The sequence below is a fragment of the Mustela nivalis genome (assembly GCF_964662115.1).
Source record: "Mustela nivalis genome assembly, chromosome: 20".
NCBI lineage: Eukaryota > Metazoa > Chordata > Mammalia > Carnivora > Mustelidae > Mustela > Mustela nivalis.
Window position 1 is genome coordinate 23,143,167 of NC_139039.1, and position 17,739 is coordinate 23,160,905.

At 44.6% G+C, this 17,739-nt stretch overlaps 1 protein-coding gene across 5 annotated transcripts in view; it reads left to right on the forward strand.

Moving 5' to 3' along the window:
• Window positions 1–17,739, forward strand: part of DLC1 (DLC1 Rho GTPase activating protein) — a 412,629-nt gene that overhangs the window by 364,560 nt on the left and 30,330 nt on the right. The window contains exon 1 of one of the 5 annotated variants that reach the window (XM_082715492.1): window positions 2,395–2,851. The exons of 3 other annotated variants lie outside the window; for them this stretch is intronic. In XM_082715492.1, coding sequence (XP_082571618.1) covers window positions 2,815–2,851 — 37 coding nt within the window. In that variant the 5' untranslated portion in view covers window positions 2,395–2,814. Of the gene's footprint in view, window positions 1–2,394; window positions 3,029–17,739 lie in introns of those variants that run through there. One more of the 5 variants, XM_082715490.1, reaches the window with a different exon arrangement.

Consider the following 17,739-nt stretch of genomic DNA (forward strand, 5'->3'; position numbering starts at 1 on the left):
GAATTAAAACAATGGCGTGGGAGGGGTTGGGTGGCTCAGCTTGTTAAGCATCTGACTCTTGATTTCAGGTCAGGTCATAATTTGGGGGTCTTGGGATCTAGCTCTGAGTAGATCTCCACACTGGGAGCTGAAGATTCTCTCCTCCTCCCTCTATTTCCCTCCCCCCAAAATAATTAAAACTATGAAAATTGGGATTTGGTTCAGGACACAGGCTATGTCAATAAACCAAATAATGGAAGAAGGTGATGAGATTCAGTGAAGGCCAAATGCAAACCAATACCTCACCAAGGAAAATGTTTTTGGAGTTATTGGTATTATTAGATGAGGAGCAATCCACATAGCAGAAACCTCCAGAGAAATATGATGAAATGAGAGAAGACATCAATAATCAAGGAAAAAGGAATGGAGTTTGGACAAGAAGAGACACAAAGAGTAGCATGTTTTATTCTGAAATATTCAGTGGGGAGTGGGTGTGTAGGGATTGCACAAACTCTGAGAAACCTAATTAAATTGAGTGCAGCTACATTTAGCTGATAATAAACATTAAGAACTTACTCTGAGAGTTGATATGCTTTGGAGGAGATGCTATCCATATTTTTAAGGTTTGGATTTTTAATAAATCAGGGATATTAGTATGTTTAGGAGGTCTATTCCTATTTTCTAAGTTTATAGTACACACTACAGCCTGTAGTCTTTTCAAAACGCAGATCTGGCTGTGGGATTCCTTTGTCCAATAATATGTCTTCTTGCTGTTTATAACTGTAAAGGATAAAATAATCCTTAACACAAACGCGCAGGGAGTTGAAAAGGTTTTGCCCCTACTTTTCCAACTTGCCCTAGGATCACACTGCACCTTGCCAGCAACTGTGGGCATTTTGACAATTCCCCCAGCATGCAAACTTCAGAGGGCAGCTCGCTCTTCTTTCTATCTTGGGCTCCATTTCCTGCACACTCACAAGCACCTCTTTTTCACACTTGTCGCTTCCCCACCAGACTGTAAATTGCACAGAGAGAGGTGGGGGTACCCTTGCGTACCGTGGTGTCCCCAGCAGTTATAAGTAGGTAAAAGCCCTGGAAATATCTACTGAGTGGAGCCCCAAACCCAAAAGGCCATTCTCCAGAGCCAGAATTCTGATTCCACACATTAGCGAGCCAGTGGAGTTAGCATTTTTATTGTTTTTTAAAAAACTGAGGTGAAAGAGTCTTCTGTATCTAAACTAAGGAATGCCTATGAATTTTTTAGGCTCTATTTTAAGCTCTATTTAAGACAGACTAATCTTCTATTTGCATTTAACCCTGTTTAAAGAAACTCTCCCCCAACTCCTCTTTCCCCTTCCCCGCTTTTTGTATCTCCACCTAAGACACTGAATATGAATATTTCAGGTATTTAACCTTCTTTATTGTATGTCTTCTCCACTAGGAAGTATATTTTAGGAGGGAAGGGATGTTTGGTTTTTTTGCTCACTGCTATAGCTCAAGTCTAAAACAGTGTTTGGCACATAATGAATGCTGTTGACATATTTTTTGAATGAATGGATTTAGTAGTTTCCTTAGCCCCAAAGCAAATTTTCATGAAAACCTGGTCTGAATTTTTAAAAATCTTATATAGGTCGTATTCATTTGTGATCTTTTAAAATGAAGCTTCCTGTTATTATCAGGGACCTCCAAATTACAGTGCCTCTCCAAATCACCCAGGGGTTTGTTAAAACACAGATTATCACCATCACAGATTATAGTTCTCTGAGAGAGGCGGGGCCAGAAGTTGCAGGAGCTGCTTGGGGTTGTGGCCCAAAGTCCATAGTTTGTAAAACACTGAATGGGCACACAATATGGTCAACACGTGCTAAAAAAATTCAGTCCCTCTCTGAAGTCCCTCTCAATTCGTTCTCTATCCCTCCGGGCTTTAGCAATGAATGACCAACGTCCAAGGGACAAGTATCTTCTCTCCATTTTACAGGTGGGGAAACACTGCTTCATCCCTACCTCCCGCTTCCCCTCCGTTCCGAAAATTTAAGCGGTTCCCACCAGGATGTAAGGCAGAATCATTGAGATTATTTTTTTCTTAAATATGCAATGCTACAGGGAAAGTGCGCGGTGTCCCAGAGTCCAGCTCAGATTTCCCCGGCAAGTAAACGCACCGAGGGTTTGCCTTCACCCCAGAGGCCAACAGTTGGACAGTTCGGGGTACTTCCCCCTGCAAACGTGGAGGCCAGAGGAAAATATTCCAGCTTGGAGCAGAACAGGCGCGGGAACGGGGGCGGGGGGGCGGGGCCAGAGTACCGCCTGAGGCTGCGGCTGGTGAACCCAGCGGCGGGGAGGAGGTAAGGGGCGGGGTCTGGGGCGGGGTCTGGGGCGGGGTCTGGGGCGGGGTCCCGGCCGGGAGGACGGCGAGAGGCTGTCGCCCACCACCTAGGCGGCGCGAAGGAGTCCGCGCTGCCGGGCCTCGTCCCTCCCCTCGAGGGTGGGCCCTGCGGGTGGGCGCGGCCGGAGGCGAGCGCGGGAGGTAGAGCGCTCCAGCAGCCGGAGCGAGGACGCTTAGCTCCTAACACGGCCATGGCTGAACTTCTCCGCAGCAGGGGCGACTGCTCCGGTGCTTCTCGCCTCTCTCCCTGAGCTCTCTCTCTTTTCGACCTCTGGAAAAGCTTGCGTTCTTTCTGGGGCCGTGGCAAGGGGCACGGAGCGGCGAACAAGGATGCGCTGAGGATCGCCAGCGCGCGCGTCTCGGGTGCCTCTGTCCGTCCAGCCGCGGGAGCTGAGTTGCCTCGGACTGCCTCAACTTCTTTACCGCACTCCCGCCACCCCCAGCCGCAGTTGATGTGCAGGGAGAAGCTGGACATCATGATCCTAACACGTAAGCTAGACTTGTGCCTCGCCGTCGGGCCAGCCGCGGGAGCCAGCTGCGGAGGGGACTCGCCGCGGAGGAAATGTCACCCCGCCTTGTCAAGTCGGTGCCTGTCGTTCTGTGCTTTTAAACGGCTTTCCGAGGAGGCTCGGGACCGAGTCACCCAAGTTTCTCGGAGTGGAGGAGGTGGAGTGTGGGAAAAATAGGGGTCATAGTTTGGGGAGGGAGGTTTTAATGTCGGGTAATGACCCCTGGCTGCTCACTGCTTGGGGGTCGCGGGCGGGCGCGTCTGGTGGGCTTGGGAAGGGCTGCTGGCGGGGGGCGACCGCGGCTAATGGAGTGAAGCCTACGTTAACTTCCCTCTCGGGCTGGGGACGCCGCCCGGGGCAAGGGGTGCACGCCGGGCGCGGGTACAGGGCGGGCGGGCCGCCAGCCAGGCTGCGCCGGCGACCCTGCTATTCTTATTCTAAGTCCCTGGCATTGGCCTCAGGTTCCCAGGGGCGCGGCGCGACCGCCTTTCCACTATCTTCCCTCCGGGGACGTTCAGGGCTCGGTGCTTGCAGCCCTTCACTATGCAAGTCCAAAATCAGCGCGGACTCCCTGAGAGTTGATTCTTAGGGATGTTTAGGCCGCAGTGGCACTTGGAAATCGTGTTTTAAAACTGCTTGAAAGGAAATTCGGGAAGATGTTTTAATTTTAAACTGTTAGTTCAAATATTTTAAACGCTGGAAAGTAATTCCGACTTAGGAAAGTCTCTCGTGGCTGCCGGCCCCGGGAGAGCGTTGAAGCTATTTAGCAAGCCCCCTGGCTTGCAAGTGAGGGGCGCCTGCTGGGAGGGCTGCGGTGTGCCTTCACGTGCTGGGAGTTGCATGGGTTTCCTAAAATGCCGAGTGGAGATGCCCACGCCCTTGGCTCTGGGGGAGGCCCCGCGCGGGGCGAGTTCCTGGGCGGGCGAAAGGAAGGAAGGAAGCACGCCTCCCGACCTTTTTCGTGGCGAAGTCACGGTCTTTGGGAACCCTGCCCCACCCTGCCCCTAGCCCCCTGGCCCCCTGACCCCCCTTCTCCGACGTCACGGGCTGAGACTTTGATCATTCGGAAGGAGTTTCTCCCCGGGCAGCGGCACACTGGCCCTGCCACGTGTAATTTGCAGATTATGGTTATTACTGAATCCGCTCGTTTTTCCAGCGCACAGCCCCTGTGGCGAGGGGAGTTAGAGCGGACCGGGGTAGGAACCCGGGTCCGCAGCCTGCTGCTAGCTGGGCGCATCTGGGAAGTGTTGAGACCTCTCTGCACCTCCTTCATCTGCAAGGCGGGGGTAGTAAGTGTATTTACCACGCGCGGAGCTTGAGAGGATCCAGAGAGCTGATACAAGCGCTTAGCACGTGTGTGGTACTGATGCTCCACCAGTACCCCGGTTTATTCTAATTACTGTAGCAGGAATCTCCTGCATATAGTTATCCGCACCACGGAGAAGAAAGCCTTGCCGCTCGCTAGTTTTGAGTGAGCCTTTTTACACCCAACAGAGTTAGCAAACGGGTTCATTCCCGGGATTCTGAAGCCTTTTCAGCCTTTAGTGGTGATGTGGGGGCCCTACAGCCTGGGCACAGCCATCCCTTAGAGAAAGATTCACCAGGGTGCCATATATGCCGCATTTAGATAGAAAAAAAAAAAAAATCACAGCTGGGAACAGTAGAATACTGAGTCTCAAATTACATTTTTCTTCTCCAAACTCTGTTTGCTGAAGGGATGAGGGAAAATAATAGCCCAACAGAACTCTGAATGTAAATCTATCAGCGGCTCCAAGAGGTTGACTAATTCAGCATCCATCTGGACTGCAGGCTGGTCCTCCGTAGAGATAATTTGCAGACCATAAGTGTGGAATTAGTGGAGGCACCCAGTGCCATCTTGGCTTGCAGACTGTAGCAGATGGCCAGAGGGGTGCCCTGGAAGTGAACAGCCCCCCTAATAGAAGAACTAAAGTCCTGGGGAATGAGTGTCAAATAGTTAGCAGATGTGCATTCATAAGTTATTTCAAGACATTTTCTGAGAAAATGTTGGCAATTGCATGTATTAACTTTTATTGTGGCATGCCAGATTTACAGCGTGGCCCAGGCCTGGCTGCATATTTTTTTCATTAGCACTACTGTTCGGAGTTTAAAATGAAGCATAGCGGACTTTCTCTCCCAGCTGCTTTAGAAGTTTGCTTTTGACCAAAAAAAAAAAAAAAAAAAATGTTAGTTTAATCTGAGTGACACCTTACACCCAAACTGGTCAGAAGCTCAAGAACAGGGACTGACTTTGTTTCCCAGCTCAGACTCCACAGGATCAAAATGAGTAGCTTCCAACTTAAATCTTTTTTCCTAGAGTGGAGAAGTACGGTTTCGTTGACTTACCTGTGACTTTAACTTAGCAATTTTCAGTCTTAATGAGAAACACGGCTTACTCCTTAAGAGTGAAAGGGTTTAAATAGTTAAGCAATTGATTATGGCTAATAGAAGGCAGTATTCCAAGTTTTTATACGCTGGGCCAACCAGAGGATTTTCCATAGTCTGGAGGGAAGATGAGAGGCCAGTTGCCCTTTAACCTAAAGGCTTATTGTTGTTGTTGTTATTATTATTTTGTTACTGTTCAGTGCTATAGTTCAAAGAGCAAAGACTAAGCAAAATGTTAGGGTATTTTTACATTAAAAAGGGTTATTTGGTTGCATATTACGACTGAATAAATTATTACTGGAAAAGGGTAGAAAATGTATGTAATACTTAAACTCTTACTTGTAGAGCTAGCGTGGAGCGTAGAGGGGATACAGGAGGCCCCATTAAGATGCCTTCCAGTCAGAGGCTTGGTGGGATTCAAAGAGGTGGTTTGAAGTACAAAAATAAGTACTTGAGTTTGCTTTGGTGTCCACCCTGGAGATTTTAAGCCATGATGCCATGATAAATGAGAGTGGTATTTTTATAACTGAGGCAGGTAAAATGCCATTTGAAAATATTCAGGACAGGGTGATTTGGTCCAGAAAAATGGGGCATCCAAAGTCCAGTGGGTTGAAGTGAATTGTACATTTTTGAAGAGAGCCTTGTGCTGGACAGGATGGTCCAGTATTGTAAACACGAGTTTCTCATGCTTAATTCTCCTTCCTAGCAACAGGAAGACGGAAATGAGGCCATGCAAAAAAAAAAAAAAAAAAAAAAGGGCCCTGAAGGGCTCCAGACAATACTTGACCCACCCTAGCATTTTCCCTGTGCAGCCAGAAGACTTGCAAAAGTAAAAATAACTTCAGATGTTTCCCCTTCCTCTCTGGATATTGCCAGATCACTGAAGCCCGAATTCTTAGAGCTTTAGAACACAAGTCAAACCTGGCCCCATGGTGTAATGGGCATCAAGGCTCACGACGTCATGCCAAGGCTGTTCAAAAAATTATAAGGCAGACCTGGGGAAGAAAGGCAATCTTCATTTTCTGTTTGCATAGTTCATTGACTAGAATTCGGAGTTGGGATCCAGCAAAGAATTTAATTTCTAAACGTGGTCATTTCTCTGAGCTTCACTGAGAGCTCATTTTAACAGGACTCACCCCTAAGATACTCTGGAGTCGCGGGACTACAGTGCAAAGGATTGATGTCCCCAGCATTTAGGCCCTAAAAAGTTTTCCTTGTTGGGAAATGAATGCCCAAGCATAAAATGTTCACATCCAACACTGTGTCCCCGAAGAGCAGAGTCCCCAGTTCCTCTTCTGAAATTAAGAGAAAAACACTTTTCTGGACCAGTTTTCACAATCCTTCTATCTGATTCTAGAACTTTGCATATGGAGGAATTCTGAGACTTGAGGGGCCGTTCCTCTTTGAAGAAAGACGGGCTGTTAAGATTGAAATTTGCTTTATAGGAATGGGTTACTGGTATGAATTCCATCAGTGGTGTTTTCTTTCAACCTCAAATTAGTCAGAAATCTAATTAATGTAGAAGGGATAAGATTCCCAGCCTAGAAGGGCTCTTCCTGTCTGTCTGCCCTTTTCCTTGTGGAATCCTGTGTTATTGTTAAGGATTATCATGATCAGTGATAAGGAGTAGGGAGCAGCCCTGCTGGGGGTTCTCTAATTAGATCTACTCTGTCTTACCATTTTTTTCAGTATTCCTTCCTTGCCAGGGTGGACAGCAAGAAAGCCTGGAATATTTAGCCTGTATATTTTTAGAGTCTGTCACAAGCAACAGTCAACCATATCTAGTATAAATGTTCCTTTTTAAATTTTATAAAAAATCTACAGACTTAGACAGAATACTAATAATAGTATAGAAGCTGAAACGAATCACGTAGTTTGCTCTTATTGTCACATTTAACCCTCAGCTCAGCAACTCTGGAAAAGCAGATGTGATTATTCCCCTTTTATAAATATGGAATCCAGGACTTGCTTCAAATCACTCACTGTACTTGGCGGAGCTAGGATTTCAACCAGGTGTGTGTGGCAATAACATGCAGCCCTGGGAGCTGTGCTTGGCTGCAGTTGGTTCGCTTTAGAAGACAATATTTGGTGGCCCTGGAGAGCTTGGCAGTCATTTTGCAGTTCTCCTAGGTGGGGAGCTACAACTTGAGGGTCCAAAATCGACTAATTAGAGGTTTCTGGATCCCCTCTCTGGCTTAATGCATGGACCCTTGAGCCTTTGTCTTTAACATTTAGGGAAGGAATATGGGATTCCATTTCCTAACTTCTGTGGACCATCCTGAAGAACGCTTTCTTCCATAGAAGTATCTGGAAATAATACTGCTAAGGGAAAATTTTCTTGGAGATGTCAGTGAAAACACGTGAATAGCATCTGGAGCATGACTGCCTACTAGGAAATGTCCTTGGACAGCAAAGGGTAAATGAAAATGTTTCACCTGGCTAATGCCCTCAGCCTCCAGTGCTCATGTGGGAGGTGATTTCTCCGAATCCTTCATCCTGGGGTTTTATTTTGCTACTGAACCGAGTTTCACAGTGGAAAGTATACTCCTTTCCATTCACACAAACCTCTGCTTAGGGGCCTTTTCATGTCTTACCCCCTCCTGTCCCCAGGAGGAAAATCAAAAACTAACCGAAGGCTGATGTCAGCGGAGCTGGGGTCCTCAGATGCCTCTGACTCCTCCCATCCACATTTTGTTCTCTTCCTGCCCCACCTTCCGGTGTCCCACAGAGCGGATTGGAGGCAGCTTCCTGGAGCTTGTCAGAAAGGCGCCTTCCTTCTCCTTACAGGAGTCTCTGGAGGATGTGTGAGGGACAGAAGTTTTCCACACCCTGCGGTTGTAGCATTTCCCAGGCTGTGAGCACTGAGGAAGCCACAGAGGAAGGGATCCTGGAGGTGACACGGCTGCACCACAGCCTTGCCTCGCCTTGCCCTTTGTCACACCCAGGTGACAAAGTAGATAGAAGATGCTAAAATTCTGAAAATGATCTTCACCTCCCGAGTCTGGAGAAACTATAAACGCACGGGGGACAGTCTGCACACAACTCCTGTTTTCAAACTGGATCGCACGAGAAAGGGATCTTCCGTAATGCTTGTACATTTCTATAAGTCGTTTCGGTGGAAATTCCAGAACTTGTCAAAAGCAGCCTGGAAAAACATTGCCTCTTCCCCACTGAGGGGCAGCGGAGATGCCTGGAAGTTCAGAGACTAGTCCAAGGTCATATGTGTGTTACATGGTGTTTCAGACCCCTTCCTGCCCAAGTGTGCAAACACAATGGGAATAGCAACAAAATGAGGATCTTCATTTTGGTAGGAAAAATGTAACTGTATGAAAGCAGAAGCCTTCCTCAGCTAAACAGATGTACCCGAATCACATTTTGACCACTAGCTCATGTGTGTCTGGGGAGGGCTGGTTGTCACCAGCATTTTGAATGAAAGTAATTCTTTAGCTCACCTAGAATACAGTAGTCCTTATTTTTTCTTACACAACAGAGAACTTCAAATCATAGAGTGTTTCCTGTTTGAGGTTCAGTGTAGGGACACCCAAAGGCAGCTTACCTTCACCAGTCTCTGTCATGTTTTTATTTTCATTGGTCTTCGTGTAAGGCAGTTTGATGTTTCTTTCTATTCTGGCTTTCCTTTTTCCTGTCAGAATGGACTGCAGCCCGTGTGGACAGTTTCTTTAGAATTCCTCACTATTGCCTTTATTTCTAATTTAAGGTTTCTGTAGCACTGCTGTTCACACCATATTTTTACTTTCCCATGCTAGGGACACTGTGGAACCTGGAGCAGAGGTCAAAGATTGGGGATGGAGGTTTTTTAGTAGAATAAGCTTTGCTAATGTGTGAATGAAAGAATTGATGTGCCTGCAAACCTTTCATCATGGAGAGGGGGGGAAGTGTTCCTTCAGGTTTGTAACCCAGTATTTTGCCTTGAATCATAAATTATCAAGGAAGTGGATTGTATAATCTGAAAACCTAAAATCTTAAAATCTTTCATTTTATGGGAAAAAATGAGACTCAGGAAAAAAAGCTAGGGTCCCTTGTAAGTATGTTACTTAGATTGTTTCCTTACTTGAAATTGTTTAAATTGTTTTCCTAATCCTTGCAATTATGATCTTTAAAGGGTTTTGTATTCTAAGAATTATTTGAAGTCATTTTTCTTAGCAATGCTTGGTTGGAAATGCATAAATATTTGATGTAGAGTATTAGAAATGTGTTTGCATGTATGTATGTAAACCAAAGGGTTTTTTTCTTTTTATCCACCCCACATAGAAATGAAATAGAAAAATGTGATGAGGCCCTCACCGTTTCCTGTGAGCTCTTTGCCTCTGTGAGGGAAGAGCACATATGCTTTGATATGAAAAAAACCAATATTTTGCAAACACTTGAACTGAATGATCCCCAAAGGGGATTTCAATTGATTTCATTTCCCAATGCCAAGTGTCTCTTCACATGCATAATCCCAGGTAGAGGCTTGTAGGGCGTGTCTCAGGGTTTTCTTCTTTCAGGCAAAACCCTTTATTAAGTTGTCATCACACCATTGGGCAAAATGGGTCCCCACCCCACCCCACCCCCCGCCCCTTATATTATTTCTAGGAATGTTCTTCATTAGAAAGCAACAGATCTGCCTCCGGACCTCAAGCAGAGAGAGAGAGAGGGAAGAAAAAAAATACACACACAAAGAAAACTTTCCCAAATTTGCAGTTTTTCCTAGCACTGAAAAACAGTCTGGTGATTGAAAAGTGAGAGTAATCTCTGCAGGCAGGCAAAGTATGCAGCAAGTGCTCTAGCCTGGGAGAGCAGGGTGGTTCTGGAACCTTGAGCAAATTACCTAAACTCTGAGCCAGCTTCCTCCGTGGTGAAGAGAAAGGATCAAAAGCGCCAAGAAGCATGTCAGCACCCAGCCCACTGATTCAGCAGAAGCCAGGATGCTGCTGGGGGGAGGCCCAAAGAGAAGAGCTCAGTACGCAGAAGAAAACCCAGGGTTCCCGAGTGTATTCCTCCTATAAGGATGAGTTTTAGTGTGCGGGCTGTGGATGCCCACATAAGCAAAAATATGTAGCATTTTTAGTTCCCCTGTAATATGAACATTGGCTTTGTGAGACAGAACAAGGAATTGATCTGTTAAAAACCACATTAGAAATTTTAGCAATAAACTTCAGTCCATTCGCAAAACTGGGAAACTGAACTATTGAACCAGTGTTTTGAGGGAAGAGAAATGTCTCCACATGTAATTGATGATACATCTGGAAACTTAACAGTAGAAATGGAACCTATTCTAAAGGTGGTCTTAGAGAGAAGGGGAAATTGGCATGAAGGGAAAACCAGAGTCAGAACCTTGGGGAATTTACAAAGCCTATGGCAATCTCAGGTTTTACAGATGAGGAAACAGGTCCAGAGAGTATTTTTCTCAAGGCTACTTAACAAAGCAATGCATTCTTTTCTGGACCTGTTCTCCTGACCTGTTAACAGGTAATACTTGGCCCTCTTTCTGTGATGGGTGATTAGAAAGCGTCGAGGCACCCAGAAGCAAAGCTGTTTTACATGGAGCAAATGATGTTGGCTGCTCTTTGGGTCACCAGGCTAAGGAGACGCTTCTCTCTGCTCCATGGGGTAACCTGCTTTCCACTTCATGCCTCCTTCCTTTGTCAGTGTTAGAGTAAATCGGACTGCTCGCCATTCATTCACAAGCACCTGGGTATCAGCATCTCCTCTTGACTTACCCCGTCTCCTTTACTGTGAATCTTGTCTCCCCATCCAGTCTTCCCTGTGAGATCATCACCCCTCCTTCAGTAAAGGCTGAGCACAAACCATGTGCTCAAGCGGCCCCCTCCCACCTCCCAGCTCTGAATCAGACAGTCACATCACATTCTTCTCTGTGGGAAGTTCTTCGTTTCCTTTTCTTTTCTTTCTTTGTAAGAAAAAGCTATGGTGTGAAAATAGTACGTTTCAAACTGGTTGCTGTGGTAGGTAACATAACTATTTTTTAAATGGAATAGAAAGACATAAGAATGTATTACGTATTTTAAGTCTCAGTTTGGTGATACTTATTTCTGTTGGCATGTGCTTACAAACTCATGTGTTAGTATACATAAATTTGTGTGTGTGTACACATGTGCGTATGTACATTTGTGTACCAGGTTATAACGTATATTGTATTTCTTATTGTGGATCCTGGTCAGAAAAAATTAAGACCCTTTCTTTTTTTCTTTCTTCTTTTATTTTTAAGGTTTTATTTATTTATTTATTTGACAGAGATCACTAGTAGGCAGACAGGCAGAGAGAGAGAGAGAGAGGAGGAAGCAGGTTCTCCACTGAGCAGAAAGCCTGATGCGGGGCTCTATCCCAGGACCCTGGGATCACGACCCGAGCCGAAGGCAGAGGCTTTAACCCACTGAGCCACCCAGGTGCCCCAGATCCTTTCACTAGAACAAAAATACTGTATTTATGTAATACTTATTTATTGAGCAACTGCTTTGTGTGCCATGGGTGGTTGGGCTGCATCAGAGAGTAAAGGAGACAAAAGAAAATTGCCCTTTTGGAGCTTACCAAGGGGAGAGACAGAAAGTGAACATAAATAAACAAGTGTTTTGGAAGGAGAAAAACCAAATCAGGAAAGGGAGTGCAGAGCAGCTGAAAAGCGGCCAGCGTGCGGGATCGGATCGCAGAGGGAGAGGAGATGACAGATGCGGTACATTAAGAAGCTAGGGTGTGTGAACCGCAGTTAGGACTGGGGCTTCCACCTAGGAACTGGGGACTCATTGGTGCTGCCTGTATCCAGTCACTTGGACTTCCACAAGGACCTTAGAATAGCCTTTAGCCCTTAGGAAATCAGATCTTTCCTTAGTAGAGGATCATGGGACACCATGTACTCAACTGTGAATTACCTTTTCATTTGGCTTCCTGCTTCAGGACAGGAACCTGTGTCTGATTGTCCCTGAGCACATTTGGCAGCGCACTTAATAGATTTGCAATAAATAAATATTGAGGGAAAGGGGGCGTGAAGGGTGGTTGGCTTAACTTAAAGGTACGGCTATGCTAGAATATTCCTAAAAGTGGGGCTGGGTCAGCTACTGTTGGGCCAAACAGCCTTAGAAACTGAATTAGTATTGACGGCTCTTCCAGAAGCTTCCTAACTGGTTTCTTTCAGAATATGCTCAGCAGATGTTTAGAATGTTTTTAGGCACCTGAGGGTAGGAATGTTGTTCGTTGCTAGTCAAACTCTTTGCTGTGATTAGATAACATTAGAGTGTAATAAATATTAATATAGACATTCTACTATCTGACTTCGCCTATAGGAATTCATTTTACCTAGGTAAATCCTGATAACTGGTTCTTGGCAGATGTGTGTGTTTAACATTTGTTTTTATTAATGGCGAAAAGAAGAGGTTCATATTCTAGTTTATAGTCTGTTTTTGAAAAAAGGAAAATAGTGGCGGATTCTCTTTTCCTTCACACAAATATATTTATGCTTCCAGTGTGGAAAAAATAGTCTTTTAATTCATGCAAATGAATTAAGAAGCCTTTGATAGGTGTTCCTCACCCAGCATGGGGAAGGTGGAACAGAGAAGTTGATGGGGTGGAGAAGGGGGAATTGGGGTTCAGAGGGAGAACAGATGAAGAGCTTGAGGTGTGAGAGAGCCTGGTGCCTCCTGGGAACCCCAAGGAGTTCAGTAAGACGAACAAAGCTTGCATTTGGAGGCCTTCCAGGAGCCAAATGGATAAGGCAGAGGCCAAATTAAGAAGGCTGTGGGTTTGTTGAGTTTGAATTGTATCTGGAAGGTGGTAGAGAGTCCCTGAAGAATTAAAAACAGGGGAGTGACGTAAGGAATTATGCTCCGCGTAAAAGTGAATCCAGGGGCTCAGGGACTCTTGGACTAGGATAGATTTGTTGTGGGTAAGGAGGGGCAAAGCTTCTGACAGAATTCAGTTGGGAGACTCTTGAGGTAGTCCAGAAGAAGGAGTTCCTGATGCAAGAATACAGAGAAATGTCTGGCTGCCTATCCTTAAATTTACCTAGAGAGCTTCTTTTAAAAGGTACAGCCTGGGTCCTCCCTAGACTGAGAAAATCCAGATGCCTGGGAGTGGATGGTGGTTGGTGGTTTTAGGAAGATTCCTCCCCCGACGTGATGCCTCCTGCATGCAGGGCTGGGAGCCACTGAGATCAAGGTTTTGAAGCCGTGGTTTGCTTCTCCAGTGGGCTGCCCTATGAAGCCCACCTGCCAAGGACACATGGGCCATTGGTGCCCAGGTGTGCGACAGTCCTGTAAATTGGCCACCTCAATGGAGGCTGGAGAATCGGTACGAATCCTTTTCCCATCGGAGGGAATCTGTGTGATTAGGGGAGAGAAATGAGTTTTGTTTTCGATCAGAAAATAACCACCTGCTTTCACACAGCAAAAGTACTTCTCTGTGATGGTAAAAGCATCAACATTTCTGTGGGTATTTGGCCACAGGTCTGTCCTCTTTGGAAGAATCCAAGGAATCTGGGATTTTCTTGCATTCCTCCAATTCCTGAGACTTTAAGCGACACAGTCCATGTAGCTGTGGCATGTGCCTTTCGTCCTGATTTTGGTAGCTTGTTGTCATGGAACACCGAGAGAGCCTGACGGGTTCCCACTGTGAGGACACGACAGAGACGTGGAAGTAATGCCATCCCACTTGGACCCGGTTACTGTTGCTCAGCCGGTTGAGATCAGTAGGTTCAGCAGAATGATGACGGGGTTGGGGGATTTCTGTTTAATTCACTGTTGAGGGGTAAGAGGAAGACAGGGTCATCCCATCGTGCTGGGAAATGTGCAAATATGGGCTAATGGTTCCCAGCCTTACACAAAAGGGTCTTCTTGACCGCATTCATCTTACACAACTAACCGCTAAAGCTGGTTCCAATAACTATTTCCTGTATTTCCTGTTTCCTCCTTAACACATTTGTCTGTTGTTTGCTCAGAGAAAACCCAGGCATTAAAGTGACCTTGTATTTCCATTGTACTCTTGGTTTCTGATGGTGTTTCTGCCCGGTGGAGAACGTTTTGTAAAAATCATCCTCATAGTTGCATATCCTAAAAGAAAAGTTATACCGTTAGAGCCAGTTTGGGGCCTCCAAAAACTGGTGTGGGGATTTAGTGACTGAAGTCGTGCAATGTGTCCATGGTTTTAATATTTTAAAGGCACTCATTATTATACATTTTTTTAAGTGGAGGGCCTGTCTTGCTCATTTCTTCTTCTTCTTCTTTTTTTTTTTTTTTTTAGAGTTGGGGAGGGGTAGAGAGAGGATCTTAAGCAGTCTCCCTGCCCGTTGGGCTCTATCTCACAACCCTGAGATCATGACCTGAGCTGAAATCCAGAGTTGGATGCTTAATTGAAGGAGTCACCCAGGAGCCCCTGTCTTGCTAAATTCTATGAGTCTTAGTTCTTTCTCTGCTCTGGCATTTGAATGTGTAAAAAGAAACCTCATTTTAAGAAGTTATTTCTCTGCTTATTTCCTCATCTCTGTATTTAGGGGATATTAGTAATCCGTGTTTTAGGATCAATGTGAAAAATAAATGAGTTAATATGCCTTAAGTGCTTAGACAGGTCCTTGTACGTATTAAGCACACAATAAAAGCCAGCCATTGATAGAACCATCAAGAAGCATCTGGGAGGTCTGCCTAGGGGAGGCAACATTTGGGATGGACCTTGAAGGATGAGTAAAATTTGACACTGAGAAGATAGGAGATTATTTCATGCCACGAAATCATGGTGGTATATGGGGAGGTGAGCATTGAGTTTGCTTTGGTTTGGAGGTAGAGTGAGAACAGGTAACTGGAAAAATGAGGTTGCATGCCACATGGAGAGCTCAGAAAAAACACGCAGAGGTGTTTAGACTTGATTTTCTAAGCAGTGGGGCTCTAGTGAAGTTTGTGAGGGAAAGACAAGATCAAGGCTTTACATTTGGACTTTGATGAGCCAGGTCTGGTGGATGGTTTTCCTGAGAGAGGAGAGCATTTAATTGGGAGACAGGAAGGAACGTAATGGCTTGGATTGGGGCACGGGCTAAAACTGGAAGGGGTGTTCTGTACCGGACTTGGATATAGACATGGGTTTATTTCGTGTTAAATAAAATGAAAATACTGATTTGTTAAAAATCAGTGCTTAGATTGGATTGTTACTACCATTTTCTCTTGGTCATTGGAAAAGGGGTAGGAGTGAAGTCAATAATTGTCCCATTTATTAAAAAATCAGTGACAACTTTTTATGGTTTTCCAGTGTTGTCATCCTGATTTCTACAGAAATCAGTGTGTTTCTACAGAAACAGTGTGTTTTCATTTGTTCTGCAGCCCAAGTTTTCACGAGTATGCTTTCTTAAATGTCAACCAGATACTGACTTGCCTCTTTCCCATGGTTTCACATCTAAAAGAAAGACAGATTTTCATCTGTTTTAGGGTAAGGAAAAGGAGGATAAAATTTCTGGATCTCAGTAGTTCTTGAAAATACTGCTTTTTAGCCATTGTAAGCTTTTAATTAGATTATCTGCTGAAGATGCAAACCTGTGCCTGTTCACATCATTTATTTCTATCCAAATGGCCCTGAGTAGAGTGGCTGTTTGGATACAGCTCTTTAAATGAATCTGTGGTCATTTGGGAGCTTTTCATTTCCTTAGTGTTGGAAAGTGAGTTAAAGAATGACAACTCAGCAATAGGCATTTATGGGCTCCTGTACTTGCTCCGGGCCTTAAGTGAGCAATATATATGAGAGCACTTGGTAATTTGTAAAGTAGTATATAAATAAATGTACAGATTTTTTAGAAAAATACCTTTGCATCTTACATGCCTCCTGGCAGGAAGCCATTTTAATCAGAAAATCGGGAACATGCTCTAAAAAGGTGGCAATATTGGCTGGTGAAGTGTGTCTAATTAAGGCTTTTTGTGCCTATGCTGATCCGATGTCATGTCTGAATATAGTCAAAAACAAGTGGATGTTAAGAATTTCAGGTTACCATTTACTGAGTAAAATATTAAGAAAGCGAGCGCATTTACTTTTGAAAAATCTATTGTTCAGAGTCTAACAATCTGTTCCATGGAAATAACCTCTAAATGGTCAGGAAGAGTGAGTTATTTAAAAAAAAAAAAAAATTTTTTTTTTTTAAAACACTTAGCCTTTTTTTTGTATCTATTTTTGAGCAGGGGCCACAGACGTAGAGAAAAGTTTTCTCGTTCTTTGAAATAAAACGTTGAGCTTTTATATGCTTTTCCAGCAGTACAGTTTCCTAGAAAATGTTTATGATTTTTCATAAAGCTGTCTTAATTCCTTTCTGAGACAAGGTGTGCATATTAATACATTAAAAAACAAGTACAGGTAATTGACACTGGACAATTCTATATATTCTTTTATTCTGCGCAAACACTGAGGTTCTTCTACATGTCTGTCACTTTTCCTCCAACCCCAAATTCACTCCTGAATCTCGAGTTTAGAAATGCTGCTTCATCGTCACACTAGAAAGATTCGTGAAAATAAACTTAGCCTTGCCATTTATTTCCACTCTCGTGCCTGCGCTGTTTTTAGTCTGGGTATTCACTAACTCATCAGAAGACAGCAAGTTGTTTTTCTCTTTGAATGCTCTAGAAGGACAACCCTACTTGCTTTCATGAATTGGAGTGTTCTTAATGACCTTTTAAAGGCCAAGGAACTCCTGAAATAATAGGGGAAAAATGCTTCGAAACCATAGTTACTAGACAAAAGTGAGCTATGGCTGCTTCTCCTAATACAGATTATGTTAGCCTCCATCTGGCTCAGAGGAGAGCTCTCTTAACGAAGATTTGAATCTGGAATAAATTAAGCAGTGTTAAGACACTTATAAATGAATGAATCACCTTATATACCTAAGTACTCCAATGGCCTGTGGAAGGTGGGAAGAAGAGTTGAAAGAATATACTTTGTGCCAGCAGAGAGAAGCTAATGAAATGTGCCCCGGACCACCTCTGTGAGTCAGTTTTAACAGGATTGTAAATCCGTGCTTGAGTGAGTTTGAACACAGTGTGTCAGTGCTCTTGGCCTTGCTGTTTATCAATATTATCTACAAGATGTTAACCACAGGGAAGTAGGGCTTTATTAGGCATTTCATCTTGCCAGGATTGTGGAATTTATTGACTTAATGCCCTCTGGGTCACCTGACAGCCGGGGCCTCTTACTGGTGGGGGCACTGAAAAGCACATTGCCCCACCGCACCCGGGCCTTTTCTGCTCATCCTGTTGGGGGACAGACAGAAGGTCTCTCCCTTTGGTCAGGTTAGTTCTCTTCCAGGGTGTCACCTGTCAATGTCGTGAAAAGTAAACCAGGTTAGACCATCTAGGTTTAAGATTATTTACTCCATCTTTAACCTGCTTGATACGCCCTATTTTTATGATCGTTTGTAACCTGAACACAGAAGAAGCACAGTCACCTACTGCTAGGACCCCGTTCTTATTTTTCAAGGAGAGAAAAGTAAAA